Below are 15283 nucleotides of genomic sequence, written 5' to 3'. Positions count from 1 at the left end.
GCCTGTGCAGCAGATAAGTTAGACATCCTTGCCCTGTAATGACGACCTTTGCTGACTCTTAAGCCACCCACCTCTGAGCGTTGCCTGTCGTTGACCAGAAATGCCCAGCAACCAGTTGCGGTAAGGGAAGGAACAGCTCCGAAAGCTTGACCTCATTTCTGCCCAGCTCCCCCATGCTGATTCCCTTTGTGCTTCTCCTGTAAGCTGTGCACCTCTGCTCACCCCGTGCATGTGTGTTCCTCTGCTAGAGTAATCTGTCACTTTAAAAGAAAAAAAAAGCCACCTAGTGACCTTCCTTAGGAACGGGTTGCTAAGCGGGTGTTTTTGCTGAGACGTGGCTGCAGCTTCCCAGGGAGCAGCCCAGGGGCCGCCCCAACGTTCAGCCTTTCCCTCTGGATTTTCTAGAAGATTCAACAGTGAGACACATTCCACGTTCCCTTCATCCCAGGAAGGAGAATCTGCAAAGTGCCTTGTAAACTTCCTTAAGGTAAATTACTTCTTCCCGGGAGCTGGGCTGCAGCAGTGCAGTCCTGCTTTCAGCTACCAGGCTTGGAGTTCAGCCTCTCCCCTGGACACCCTGAGCCTCATGAATTGTAAAGGTAGGGGTCCTCATCATTATTATTTACGTTTTACTTTCTGGAATGGAAACGTACAGTATGACTTGGGCTGCTTTGATTTGAGCCACTGTCTGGTGTCTGGTTTGCAGGAAATTAAGTCTGGCTCATGACAGCCCCTGGGTGGAATTTCTCCCGAAGCTGTCTCTGCTTCCTTCCTAGGACGTCCACACCATCCTGTTGCATTCTGGTCTCCCGGAAACACTGGCTGCCAGTTGCATTTCTGGGCCTTTTAGTTCAAATTGGTTCGAGGGGCGAAATACTAGTTATTGCAAGCTTCACTTTCCTTGGCATTAGACAGAGGAAGATCTGTTACAAACAAAGGCTGGCTGCTCTCGCCAAAAGACCACAAGGAAATCTACCGGCTGTGTTTAAACTGATTGTTTCTCTTTGTTGCAAAGAGGGGCTCTGAAAGGCTGATAAAGTCTAATGGGAAATACATGTATGTTATTGGATTTTCATATAAGCTTTCCTGCAAGTAAATTCAGGACCAGAATGAAATCTCTTTCAAATGGATCTCCTAGAGCTCTTTTAAGGAGTCATTCATTCAAACATGTATTGATCATCAACAATGCACCAGGCTTCAGTAAGGTGCTGAAGTTTCGAGTGTGCAAAAATGAACTAGAGCAGGTCGGAAGCTCAGAGTTTACTGGGAAGACAGACCTATAAACAGATTATAACAGTACAATGAGCTAAGCACCATAAGAGATTTATGAAAGGGTTTGAGTGCTTAAAGCCCAGCAGGATGACTCCCAGGGAGGATCTGGGAGCACTCAGTTCATCAGATAAATGCACTGGGTATATGTCACATCACACAGCTCAGATGTGGTATTTATACTCTTTGAAGACAATATACGTTATATGGAGCTGATGAAATGATTCTATAAAGCTATTTGTCACTCACCTTTTACTACAGGAAGCTGTGGCTGGAATAACTTGGAGAATTAGGAAATGAAATCAAAAAGGGTGTGCATGGCACCTGCCCAGTGTTCCAGGATCTAACAGGATCAGACAGAAAAGGCTAAATGCCGTGCACTGGGAGAAAATGCTCATAGGTGTGAGGACAGGGGATGGTTTCAGAAACACCGTAAAAGGAAACAGAAAAAAAAACTGCCCTGGGCGCAGCTGCGGCATGGGAGAGAGGGCATATTGGTTATTGGTGCCACAAATTCAAAGTTGAGAACCAAAGACAGTAATGGGGAATTTGACGTCACCTAAGGTCTTTCTTACTACTCTCATTCCTGTCCCCTAACTGCTTTTTCCCTCCTCATTCTTTTCTTCTACATTCCACCTCTACCGTCACCTTTTCTTAATAATAACACTTACTTCCCAGTATTGAGAGCCTGGTCCATGCTACGCATTTTACTACACATATTCTATCATTTAACCCTGATAAAATAATCACTCATTGAGGTAGGAATTATGATCACAAGTTTACAGGTACAGAAATGTATCTCAGAGGGGTGAAGGCATTGCTCCAACATCACACAGCTGGTAAACAGAGCTGGAATTTGAATCCAGGTTCACATAATTTTTTACAAAGGTCTCACTCTTTCTATAAACCCATGTATTCACTGTTCTGGGGTAGGACACATATACTGTATTATCTTCTAAGTAGCCAAGGTTGAAAAGCATTGCATATAATGCCGCCCTTTTCATATACATTCGTTCCTTTTTCTCTGCTTCTTTAGAATTTACCACAAGACCCTCTGGACAGGACTCTGATCCTCTGATGACCCTCAGAGACAGTCCATTTGTTTGGATGAAGGCATCAGTACTTTCCTTGAAAAATATCTTTGGTTTTCTGCATTGGGTTAAACTAAATACATTGTTGACCTAAAGTAGCCAGAGCCCTTTCCCAGAGGGGCAATGCTCTGTGCTTTTCAATTGTAAATATTTCGAGAATAGTGGACTAACATAGAAGAGTTACTGATATTGCAAAACCATAATAAACGTTGAGACAGAGAGGTAGGGGGACATGGAGGAGGACCCTGGAATCACAGATTCTCGGGGCCAAGTTCTGATTGTGACATTTAATAACCATAATGGCAAAGCACAGAACCTGTCAGAGGCTAACCTCAGAGGAAACCTCCATTTCCACATGTGCAAATTGAGGCATATGCTACTAAGCTGGAAGTGTTTTTGTGAGCCCAAGTGATAACGTATATCTAGAGAGAGAACAAAGTAAGTCTGCAGTGAATCACGGCTCTTATTTTGATGTTGCCAATAGGGATATATTAACAAACACTCAATGTACATGATGATGACAAGCTGCATATTAAAGTTGCAGAGTACTGATTGGTTTTCTTAGCAACAGTGCTCATAAAAAGATAAATTTTGATGTCATTTGATTTCCTTAGAAACTCATTCAAAGGTAATGATCAGGAAAAAATGAGGAGAAAAAAATCAACCCCATTATATTTTTCATTTTCTGCTTCTGTTTCTTCCCATGTAACATTTTTTAACTTGTTGAGAATCTTTTTTTTTTTTAGTTACTAAGATATTTCACAGTTCTTTTTTTTCCACTTCATAATTCCCACTGTTTCAGGGAGCTCCCTTGCCCTGTAGAATTTTATTTTTATTGTCTGCCCCCTGATTCTCTCTAGATTACCTCCTCACCCTTTTAATATCCTAGCTGCTTTCACCATTTCCTTTCCTCCATATCTGACAGCTTGGGAGGAGTTCTGGACTGGAGACAATAGAATTTCAGATGCTTTATTTCCCTTTAAGGTGCTAATTCTCCGTTAGGGTAAATGAAACCTTGAAGGCTTCAGATGAGCTGCTTACATGACGAAGTCCCAGTTAAGATTCAGATTCCATAGCTATTAGAAGGGCTTATGATTTGTCAGCCTTGCTGTTGCTCCCCATGTCTCTCATTTAATCTTCACAGCAGCCCAAGGAAGACAATGAAGCTTTGAAGGCCTTCAGAATGTGGCCAAGGAAGACACAGCCAATAAAGAGTAATTTAGTCATTCATTCAACAAAATTTATTGTGTCTACTGGGAGCCATAGTCCTAGGCTCTGGGGCTAAACAATGAGCAAATGTTCCTGCCCTCTTGTAGCTTATATTTTATGAGAATGGGCAGACAATAACAAATAAATATGTATGTCAACTGGTGATAAGTACTATGAAAAAAGAAATCGCTGTAAGGTGGTTATGGAGTTCCAGGAGGGTGAGGGTGGGAGATTAGCATTGTACTGTGAGTGTTCAGGGAAGATCTCTCTGATAAAATGAAATCTGAGCAGTCCTGAAGGAAATGAAAAGAGAGAGAACAGGGTAGATGTCTTGGGAAAGAGAGTTCTAGGCAGAGCAACTGCAAAGGTCCTGAGGCAAGAAGATTCAAGGGCAGATCATGGAGGGGCTTGTAGGCCATTGAAGGATTTTGGATTTAACTCTGTTAAGAGAAGGAAGTCACTGGAGAATTTTGAGCGGAGGAAGGATATGATCTTACTTATATGTTAAACAATTCACTCTGGCTTCAATACAGAGAATGGGTTGTAGGTAAGTGCGGTGGGAAGCAAAGACGTCAGGAGATTCTTACAAAAAACCCTGAGAGACAACGGTACTGGACCAGGGTGGTAACAGTGAGCTGCTTAAAGGTGGTGGGATTGTCAATGTAATGTGAAGGCGAAGACGGCAGGGTTTCTGATGGATTGGATGTGGTGTGTCATGTGAGAGCCAGAGAGGATTCAAGAATGACTCCCAGGTTTCTGGCCTGGGAAAAACATAGAGTTCTGTGTATTGCAACAAGGAAGGTTGCAGGACAAGCAGATTCAGGGATGATGACAAAGAGCTTCTTTTGGGGCATGTTAATCCAAGGGAAGGTGTCCATCAAGTGCTCGGATATTTGAGTCTGGAGTTCTGGGGAGACGTTTGGGCCCTGGATGTAAATTTGGGGAGCATCAGTAGATTGACGGTATTTAAAGCCAAGAGACAGGACGATCTCACCAAGGGAATGGGGCAAGGCTGAGCCCCAGGCACTGTCACGTATGGTGCTCGGAAGATGAGAAGAAACCAGCCGAGGAATCTGAGGAGGAAAAGCAGTGGGTAGGGGGAGAACCAGGAAAGAGCATGTCTGAGAAGCCAAGTGAAGAAGATATTTCAAGAAAAAGAAAGCAACAGGTCACTTTCATTACTAAACGCCTCTGACAGGGCAACTAAGGTAAGGGCTGAGGATGGATCATAAGATGTGGTGATGCGGGGGTCCTTGGAGATGCTGGCAAGAGCGGTTCCAGGGAGCGCTAGGCTCAGAAAACTGATTTGGAAAGAGAGGGTTTGAGGATTTTTCTTTCAGAGGGTTGAACAACTGAGCGACAGAAAGAGATGTGAAGCCCAGAGAGAGTTTTTTAAGGAAGGGGCCTTTGTACATGGATAGGAATGAACCAAAAGAGCAGGAAGAAATGACTATGCAGGTGAAAGGGGGAAACTGTCCAGATCAAGGCCCTGGAGGGGGCGGGAGCAGTGCCCAGGCAGAAATCCTGGCCCAGATGGAAGCAGGGACAGACCACAGGAGCAAGTGGAAGCAGAGGGGGTGACATGACTCAGTGGGGTGAGACAGGGGGATGGGGATGGGGGAGGGTCCATCTCTGGCTTTATCTCTTTGCTCTTGAAATGAGAACAAAGGCCAAGGGTAGAGAGTGAAGGGGGATGGGAAGGTGAGAGGATAGGCTGTGAAATAGTCCTTCAGGAGTTGGATTCCTTCCAGGGTCATCTGACACCAAGGGCAGAACCCTCTCCTGGCTTCCACCTCCTACACAGGAAAGCCAAGATCTTTGACAGGCTCGTGGGGACAGAGGGTCCAGCCTCCTTCCTTCTCCTCTGGGGCTCATGTCCACCAATCCTGGGGCCTAAGAATGCACTCCTTGTGGATGCAAGGTCTACTCAGTTCAAACACTTCACTAACCATCAAGGTCAGCTTCAGCATCATCAGTAGTAAGAAGAAAGACGTTTCACTGAGTTCAAAGGGCCTGACTTCTTCTTTCGTCTTTGCCTGTCAGGGAGGAGCCATCACAGCTAAAATGAAGCCCAAGGAAGAAAAAGTGAAAATAATTACAGAGGTGAGTGATGGCTTAGATGTCTCCAAGGGATGTATCTTTGTGTGTGCATGCTTATGTCACACGTGCTGGTGAGTGAGGAAGTTAGGCCAGAAATGAGCATTTATTGCATGCCTACTGCATGCAGAAGGTGCTACCTTGGGCACACAGAGGAGAATAGGGGTGCATGCAGCCCTGCAGGTGCTCCAGGATTGAGGGCTCTGAAGCTGCTTTGTCACCATTTCATGAATTCCAACAGACAGCAGTTCTGAGTTACCACCTAAAGGGTCCAGTTCTACTGAACCACATTGATGTCTTTTTTTTTTTTTTGGATTATAGTTGACTTACAATGTTGTGTTAGTTTCAGGTATACAGCAAAGTGATTCACTTATACATATACATAGATTCATTCTTTTTCAGTAAAGCACATTGATTTCTAAAGAAATTCAAAATGAGGATAACAACTGTAGATATAACCACTTATAAAACCCTCATGGAGTCCTGCAATTTCTAACTCATTTTGTGCAAAACATCATTAAACGCTGTCTGAACCAGAGGAGCGAAGCCTTCTCCAGTTTGGAGACCAGAGACCTCCGAACAGAAGAGGAAGTATTCCTCTCAATCCTCCTTTCTCTCTTGGCTCTAGGGCTCAGTAACTTGAGACCATAGAGGCAGAAATGGGGACAATATGCTATTTCCAACAGGAACTTCAAAAAGCCTGAAGGAACCCAGATGAAACCACACAGATTAACTTTAAGCAAGATATCAAGTACTGACAACTTACCTACATCTACCTGTGCTCATTCATTCATACAACAAATATTCATTGTGCCTCTGGTCCCTGGGAATAGAGCAGTGAAGAAAACCCTGAGCTCTCCTGGAGTTCACATTCAGTCTAATTTGAGGTCCTACTGGAGAGTTTTCCATTGACAGAGGATCAAAACATTATTGGAAAGCCAAAAAAAAAAAAAAGCTTGATGTATATTTCTCACAAGTCCATTCTAAGCCAATAAGAATTTAGACTTGAATTAAGAGCCACAGTTGCACACCGCTCTGAAGAAGGAGGTCTGAGTGAGGGTGGGGCTTGCACCCAGAGGATGAGTCAGAGCGATCAGGTCCCTTAGACAAAGAAAAAGCCCAAGTCATGCCCACTCCCTGGTTGGGACCTCAGTTCCCTCCTCTGCAGCTGAAGCTCAGGTCTTCTCTAAACAGATGGCCACGGGCACTGCTGAGTGGTTGAAGCCTAGACCAGCAACCTGCATGCCATTTCTTTGAAATCTTATATGATTAAAACCCATGCTTTGTGTTCCAAGTTTGTTTCAGTATAAAAACAAAAATTTCCCAATTTTAGAAAAAAAAATGTCTAATAAATCCGGTACACCAGAAGAGGTTCTGGGTTTATCTTGCAACTTCTTTTATACCCCGAGGTACTTGTGCCCTGGTTTGCAAAACTCAAACTAGAAAACTTTAAAGCTTCAAACTTAAGAGGCTTCAGCTCTAACATTTTATGACTAAAACTTTAGAAAGCATAATATGGAAAAAGAAACGAAGTTGGCACTGTTAAAGGATTTCTCCCTTTTCAGGAACACTCCCACACTGTTGGTAGGAATGTAAATTGGTACAGCCACTATGGAAAACAGTACGGAGGTTCCTTAAAAAACTAAAAATAGTAATACCATATGACCCAGCAATCCCACTCCTAGGCATATACCCAGAAAAAATCTTAATTTGAAAAGATACATGCACCCCAATGTTCATTGCAGGACTGTTTACAATAGCCAGGCCATGGAAGCAAACTAAATGTCCATCAACAGAGGAATGAATAAAGAAGATGTGGTACATATATACAATGAAATATTACTCAGCCATAAAAAAGAACAAAATAATGCCATTTGCAGCAACATGGATGGCCCTAAAGATAGTCATACTGAGTGAATTAAGTCAGACACAGAAAGCCAAATCATATGATACTGCTTATATGTGGAATCTAAAAACAGGATACAAATGAACTTATTTACAAAACAGAAGTAGAGTTACAGATGTAGAAAACAAACTTATGGTTACCCGGGGATAAGGGAGGGGGAGAGGAATAAATTGGGAGATTGGGATAGACATACACACACTACTACATATAAAATAGATAACTAATAAGAACTTACTGTATAGCACAGGGAGCTCTACTGAATACTCTGTAATGACCGATATGGGAAAAGAATCTAAAAAAAGAGTATATATATATATATATATATATATATATATATATACACACATATATATATATATACACATACATAACGGATTCACTTTCTGTACACCTGAAACTAACAAAACATTGTAAATCAACTATACTCCAAGAAAATTTTAAAACAAAACAAAACACAAAAAAGGATTTCTCCCTTTTCGAAAAGACCTGAAAAAATTTGCATTAAATACAAACTTCAACGGTGATTTAACATGTATCCTCATTATTCTCTACCTGATAGTAAGGCTGTGGGGAGCAGAGAAGCCCAACCCTGGAAGCCCCTAGTGTGATTCTGATATCGTCCTGGGCCAGAGGCCTCCATCCGGGTCAGTACATCAGTCCTGGCAGATTCACTTGTTCGTGGCCTTCATTAGATTATGACTTTTGAGGGAAGTCACCTCCGGTACCTCTGTGCACCCAAGGCCTGGAACACAGTCAGCTGTCCATAAATTCCCTAGGCATGAATGAGCACTTGGGTCGATGGAAGCTCCAACACTATATCATTGACCATCTTTCCATTTGGATACAACTTTTGAGAAGAGTAGATGGTGATGTCTGTCCACTGTCCCTTCGCTCACACTCAACTTTAGTGGGTGGAGGCTCCAGGACAAGACAGTCATTTTAACACCTAAAAATCCCACCCCTCTTCCTCACTTATCATTTTTTCCCAATTTACACACACACACTAAGAGATAACTCTTCCATTTGCATCTTAACAAAGGAGTTCATTGAAGACCGTGAGGATGCAGATGAGGGAAGACAGAAGAAGACCATGAAGGTTGCAAGACAAAAAGGAAAGAAGCAGGTAGGGAGTGACAGAAGCACTTGTCTGTCTACTGGGCTGTCAGTTAACAGCTCACTGCACCCCGAGAGGCCATACAGCCTCCTGTGGGTACAAGCACTTGGCCTTCTCTGGGAGAGGCAGGGATGCTGGTGGATGGTCCAGCTGAAGGACCCTATGTGGGGTCTCACGGATGACCCTCACCATGAAGCCATGGGCAGTATTTGGAGCATGTTTCCTCCAAGGTTTTTCCCATCCCCTGAGAGAGAAGTTTAGAAATGCTGAAGTGAGCCCCTTTAGTGCTGTCATCAAAGGCCATAGACTAAGACCAGCGGTAGATGGCAGTGCAGGATTACAAATCTCAGGGAACTTCCACTTTCCCAGCTCCAAGCCCAAATTCTGCCTCAGTCTAAATCAAGGCCAACCCCCATCTCCCGGGCCTGCTGGCGGTCCCTCCCCCGACTCTGCCCGCAGCAGAAGTTGCCCTCCTTGGCCGTGAGCATCCCTATACAAGGTCCACCTTCTCCAGGTAAATAGACGCCCTTGGAAAGGAGGCCGGGAAGATTTTGCGGAGGGGCGATCGGCTTGGAATAATCCAGATGCGAGCAGGGGAGGGAGGGGGAAGGAGAGCCATTTTGAGCCGGCAGCCACGTGATGGGGCCGCCTGGAGAGCGGGGACGGGGTGGCTGGGAGGGCACCAGGAGAGCCGAAGTCAGGGGAGAAACCCCTTTTCAGCTCTCCCGTCACCCAGCACAATCCCGTTGGGACAAGCTGGGCCAAGGAAACTCCTTCTCTGTAGCTGGGATGGAGTGGCCCAGGGGAGGGCCCGGAGAGGCTGGAGGTGCTACCTGGCCTTGTGGCTGGGCCCTCTGGCCACTCAGGAACTTTAACCCCTTCCTGCAGGGTCAGCGGGGTCTCTGCAGCCGGGGCCACGGGGCCCAACGAGGCGTCAGATGAGCCAGTACAAATGGAAAGAGCTCAATTCCTTAGCTCCAAGGCCACAGGCACAGTAAGCAATGGTGACTGGGGCTAGGGGTGTGGAGCTTGGACTAAACTGGAGAAAGGAGCAGGGATGGAAAGGAGAAGGCACTTTCTGTGTCCTAGGTGTGGCGCTTTCTTGAGACATCATCTCATTCCTTGAACTGCACAAAGAGCCCTGATCAGACAACGAACGTGCAGTCTTTGTGAGAAATCTGGAGAGTGTTTCTTAACCCCAGCGGCACTTCAGAATCACTTGGGGATTTTTTTTTTTTTTAAGTCAAATGCCTCAGGTCCACTCCAGGCCATTTATTTAAATCAGAATGTCTGTGCTTTACAAAGTGCCTATACATAGCAGCATCTCAGTGAATGGGCTATTTTTATTTCCCTTCTTTTACGGATGAGGAAGGAAGATGAGGAAGGAAGTTAGGAAGTTCGATAACTTGCTCGAGTCCCGCGGTAAATGTGAGTTTGGAGGCAAGCCTTTGTCTGGCCCAAAGGCCATCACTCACCTGGGGCCTCCACTGCCACTTCTGCTCACCAGTCTGTCCTCCTCTGAGAGTTTGGGGAAGGAACCAGAGGCTGTTCTTTGCCCTGGATTAACCAGGGGCACTTTGACAGCTATTTCCAAATGAGTTGGAGCTGAGATCAAATAGTTTGGTTGTGATTTTCCTGTTTCCCTTTTCCTCCAAATTTCTACAGAGCTCTACACATTAAACCTAGAAAAAGTGAAGATATTATTTTTTTTTAATTTCTTTTAAAATTCATTTCTTTATTTTATTTTTTGGCTGCGTTGGGTCTTCGCTGCTGCTCACAGGCTTTCTCTCGTTGTGGCGAGCGGGGGCCACTCCTCATTGCAGTGCGTGGGCTCTTCTCATTGTGGTGGCCTCTCTTGTGGAGCATGGGTTCTAAGTGCGCAGGCTCAGTAGTTGTGGCACACGGGCTTAGTTGCTCTGTGGCATGTGGGATCTTCCCAGACCCGGGCATGAACCTGCGTCCCCTGCATTGGCACGCGGACTCCTAACCACTGCACCACCAGGGAAGTCACTGTGCGACCTGGGTCATCTCCCCAAGAAACCTTAGAGAAAATCAGGATCGGCACTGCTTCCTGTGGGGATAGGTGATCATGACCACAGTGACTCAGGTGACACAGACCACAGTTATCTAGATCTGAAAAGGATTAAGGCCTGTCCCCTTGCTAAGTGACCCACCTCATCCTGAGATAGCATCTGAGTCAACCGAAGCCCTGAGATTCACAACCTCTGACCATCTGCCCACAGCTGTCGGCTGCTGGCCCCAAGGAAATGGTGTCTGAAAAATCCCATCCAGACGACCAGCAGGAGCCCGTGCAGGAAGGTTCTGACACTCACCTCCTGGGCACGACGAGCCGACGAGGCCCACGGAGTAAGTTCTGTCAACCAGTATTAATTGCCTCCTGGGATCAGCACAGAGCGTCATGGGGATTTTGCTTGGGTATTATTTTTTGTATGCGTCCACCACCCTCCACAGCATTTTACCCCAATTCTAGGCAATTTCTAAGTTCACCTCTGTCTGGGAGACAGGACACAACCCCAGGACATATTTACATAACCACAGAATTTTGAAGCATTCATTGAAACAGAAATGGTGCAAATAATCAAACAGGTAGACATTCAAGGGTGGGTGAAATGGGAAGGCATATTTGTCAATGAAATAGTACTAGAATCAGATGTTGGAACACCTGAGGATGTTTCTGAGGCTCTCGGAGATCCTGCCCCTCGAGGACCCCTTCTCTTATCCATCCCTCACCCCACCCCCCAACACACACACACACACACACACACACACACACACACACACACACACACACATTCCCTTCCCCCTCCAGGAACTGTGGCCTGTATTTTACAGCATTACTTTTCCCCATCACAGTGACCATCATTCATTCTCTGCTCATTGTAGGGAAAATTATTACCCCTCACTTGTTGCTTTTCTTGAACAGTGGATTAGACCAGAGAAGAAGGCGTGTTACACTTTTCAATTGTTACATAATTATTATTACTCTATTTTTCTGCAGCTGAGCTGGGGAATAGAGTAACTATTGGAAATTAGAGGGCTTTGGAAGCAAGTTCATCTGAAGTCCAACCCTAAGAAAAATGTGGTTCCCATCCAAAAGCAGTAACACAGTAGAACTGTTACCAGTTAGTAAAGTAGAACCAAACTTTATCCCATATATAACTTTATCCCATATAGTTGCTTCATTTTCTAAATGGGTAAAATTATTCATTATTGAAGATTACAGTTTGTCTTAGTGTGCTCAGGCTTCCGTACCAAAATATACCATAGACTGGGTGGCTCTAACAACAGACATTTATTTTCTCACAATTCTGGAGGCTGGAAGTCTAAGATCAGGGTGCCCATGTGGTCACTTTCCAGTGAGTCCTCTCTTCCTGGCTTGTAGAGGTGGCTGGCATCTCCCTGTGTGCTCACTTTGGTGTCTCTTCCTATAAGGATGCTAATCCTATTATATTAGGGCCCTACCATATAACCTCATTTAACCTTCATTACCTCCTTAGAGGCCCTGTCTCCAAATATAGTCACATTGAGGGTTAGGGCTTCAACGTATGAATTTTGTGGGGACACAATTCTGTCCATAGCACAACTATTGAATATTTAAGTAGTTGTTTTAAAATCAAGAGAAAAAAAAATGTCAGAGAGCATGGCCAGTAATAAAGGCTCTGTAGCATAATGAAAAGTGAATTCTTTCCTTCTTCCTAAAATGGGAGAAATACTCTTTGCTGTCACCATGGGGGTGATTGTAAGGATCAAATCAAGAAAAGGATGTGGAAATATTTTAAAGAGTGTGCACAGTTTAAAATATTTAAATAGTATGCACTAGTATTTTAAATAGATAAATACACAGTAACTAAGGTGTGTTAGAGTGAGATAATAGGCAATCTATGCATTAGTCCAAAAGGAAAAAATAAAAAATACAATTTATGATTTGAAGAAGGAAAGAACAGTACAAGGCTAAGATGTGCCTGCCTGAGCAAGGTCATGACCAGCCAGTCTCTGGGCAGCTCAGGGCAGAGCTGGAGGCTATTGCTGATTTGGCAGCACTCGTGGGCCAAGATGTAGAGCAAATCCCTGGGAGTGAGGTGAGGGCACCTGATGGATTAGAAGCCTGGGTAGACAGGCATCAGTTAGAAACGAGAGGTCAAGACCAGCAGAAAGTCAGCCATGTGGTCAAGAGGGCAGAATAGGTCTCATTCAGCATGTCAACACATGTTAGAGCGAGAGTGCAAGGAATGAGCAACACGAGGAGTCTCGACCTGAGACAGGAAAGGCAAGGCACAGAGCAGAAGGAATAGAGGATGTCTATTATAGAGGTGTCTCTGTGGTAGAGTGTTGGCGGGAGAGGACTCCAAACAGAGGGCTCTAAAACACCCGAATGTGTGCAGAAAATAGTGCGTCCAGGAGCAGCCGGGTCTTATAGGACCTCACCTGGGAAATCACCCACCCACTTAGCAGGAAACTAAGTCCAGCCCATCTTCAGGGGGAGGGAAATTTGGCTCCACCTTTAAAGAGAGGTGTGTCAAAGAAATTTATGGGCATATATTTAAACCACCACATTCATCTTTCTTTAAAACTATACTCAGAAATCTGTAATGAGCATCACATAAAATCCACACTCTTATTTGTTCTGAGTTCTGAGACCCTATGTGATCTGGCCCTTTCCAATTCTACTCCCACTCTTCTCCAATATGCCTCCACCCTGGTTGACTGCTACTGGCCTCTGAATGCCTTGTGGCCACCTGGGCATTCCCAGGCTTTGGTGCCCACTCAGAAAGCTCTCCACCCATCTCTTTATTAAGCTTGTGACAGAAAAGCAATACAGTCGTATCCGTTAAGGCCTCGGTCTTTGGCGTCAGACAAGTGTGTGTACCAGTCTATACCTGTTACTTTCTTACTTGCTTGGGCAAGTTTCCCCACCTCCTTAAACTTCAGTTTCTTTATCTGCAAAGTAGGGACAAGAATAAAAAGCCTTAATACCCCCACAGAGTTTATATTCCAGCTGGGGGGTTAGAGGGAAAAAGAGAAAGCAAATCAAAAAAGATATGATAAATATACAGTATGGCCAGTGGTGAGAAGTGCTACAGAGAAACATAAAGAATTGGCTGGACGAGACTACAGTGGAGGTGAGAGGAAGGGTTGCTGTTTTATGAAAGGTCATCAGGGGAAGCCCTCTCCAGTAAGAAGATGTTTGTGCAGAGGCCTGAAGGAAATGTGAGACCCCTGAGGAAAGTGGCCTTAAAGCAAGAGTGTGCTTGGTGTTTTTAAGGAACAAGGAGGCCAGAGTGGTTGACAGACAGTGAGCAAGAGGAAGAAGAAGGAAATTAGATCGGAAGGGAACTGCAAATATTTTCTCCCATTCCACAGTTCGTCTTTGTATTCTATTGATTGTGTCCTTTGGTGCAAAGAAGTTTTTAAGTTTGAGGTGGTCCCATTTGTCTGTGTTTGCCTTTGTTGCCTGTGCTTTTGGTGTCACATCCAAGAAGTCATTAACAAACTCAATGTCATGAAGATTTCCTCTGTGTTTTCTTAGAAGGGTTTTATAACTTTACGTCTCACATTTAGGTCTTTAATACTTTCTGAGTTTATTGTGTAAGGTAAGGGTCAACTTCATTCTTTTGCACGTGGATAGCCAGTTTCTCAACACCATTTGTTGAAGACACTGTATTTTCCCCATCGAGTGGTCTTGGCATCCTTGTTGAAGATTATTTGACCACATACACATGGTTTTGCTTCTGGGTTCTCTATTCTATCCCATTGGTCTATATGTCTGTCTTTATGCCAGTACCACACTGTTTTAATGGATGTAGCTTTATAATATGTTTTGAAATCAGGACGCCTGAGCCTCCAATTTTGTTGTTTTTCAAAACTGGTTTGGCTATTTCAGGGAACCTTAATATTCTATGTGAGTGTTAGGATGAACTTTTCATAAGAAAAATGCCATTGAGATTGTGATAGGGATTGCATTAAATCTGTTGATTGCCTTGGGTAGTATTGACATTTTAACAATATTAAGTTTTCCAATCTATGAACATGGGGTGACTTTCCATTTGTTTGTTTCTTCTTTAAATGTTTTCAACAGTTTTTTTTAGTTTACAGCATACAAGTCTTTTGCCTCTTTGGTTAAGTTAATTCTTAAGTGTTTTACTCTTTTCATGCTATTGTAAATGGAATTGTTTTCTTAGCTTCCTTTTTAGATGTTTCACTGTCAGTGGATAGAAACACAACTGATTTTACATATTGATTTTCTGTGCTGCAACTTTGCTGAATTTGCTTATTAGTTTCAACATTTTTTGTGTGTGGGAGGGGACTCTTTAAAGGTTTTCTCTATATAAGACAATGTCTTCTGCAAACAGAGATAATTTTACTTCTTCCTTCCCAATCTGGATGCCTTTTGTAACTTTTTCTTACTGTCTTAGTCTGTTTGGTCTGTTAATATAAAACACTATAGACTGGTTGGCTTATAAGCAGCAGAAATTTTGTTTCTAATAGTTCTGGAGCCTGAAAAGTCGAAGACAAAGGCACCAGCTGATCTAGTGTCTGGTAAGGAGGGCCTGCTTTTTGTTTCATAAATGGCTGTCT

At 44.0% G+C, this 15283-nt stretch overlaps 1 protein-coding gene across 2 annotated transcripts in view; it reads left to right on the top strand.

Moving 5' to 3' along the window:
- Positions 1-415: 415 nt before the first annotated feature.
- CC2D2A (coiled-coil and C2 domain containing 2A) overlaps positions 416-15283 on the top strand; it is a 135743-nt gene continuing 120875 nt past the window's right edge. Inside the window, exons 1-4 of one of the 2 annotated variants that reach the window (XM_060148486.1) lie at positions 416-487; positions 5613-5672; positions 8612-8695; positions 10930-11053. In XM_060148486.1, the coding sequence (XP_060004469.1) occupies positions 5634-5672; positions 8612-8695; positions 10930-11053 (247 nt within the window). In that variant the 5' untranslated portion in view covers positions 416-487; positions 5613-5633. Of the gene's footprint in view, positions 488-5612; positions 5673-8611; positions 8696-9086; positions 9201-10929; positions 11054-15283 lie in introns of those variants that run through there. The other variant, XM_060148487.1, reaches the window with a different exon arrangement.

This window comes from Lagenorhynchus albirostris, chromosome 4, assembly GCF_949774975.1.
Source record: "Lagenorhynchus albirostris chromosome 4, mLagAlb1.1, whole genome shotgun sequence".
In the NCBI taxonomy this organism is placed as follows: domain Eukaryota; kingdom Metazoa; phylum Chordata; class Mammalia; order Artiodactyla; family Delphinidae; genus Lagenorhynchus; species Lagenorhynchus albirostris.
Note: the sequence above shows the minus strand (reverse complement) of the source record. Positions and strands in the feature narration are given on the sequence as shown.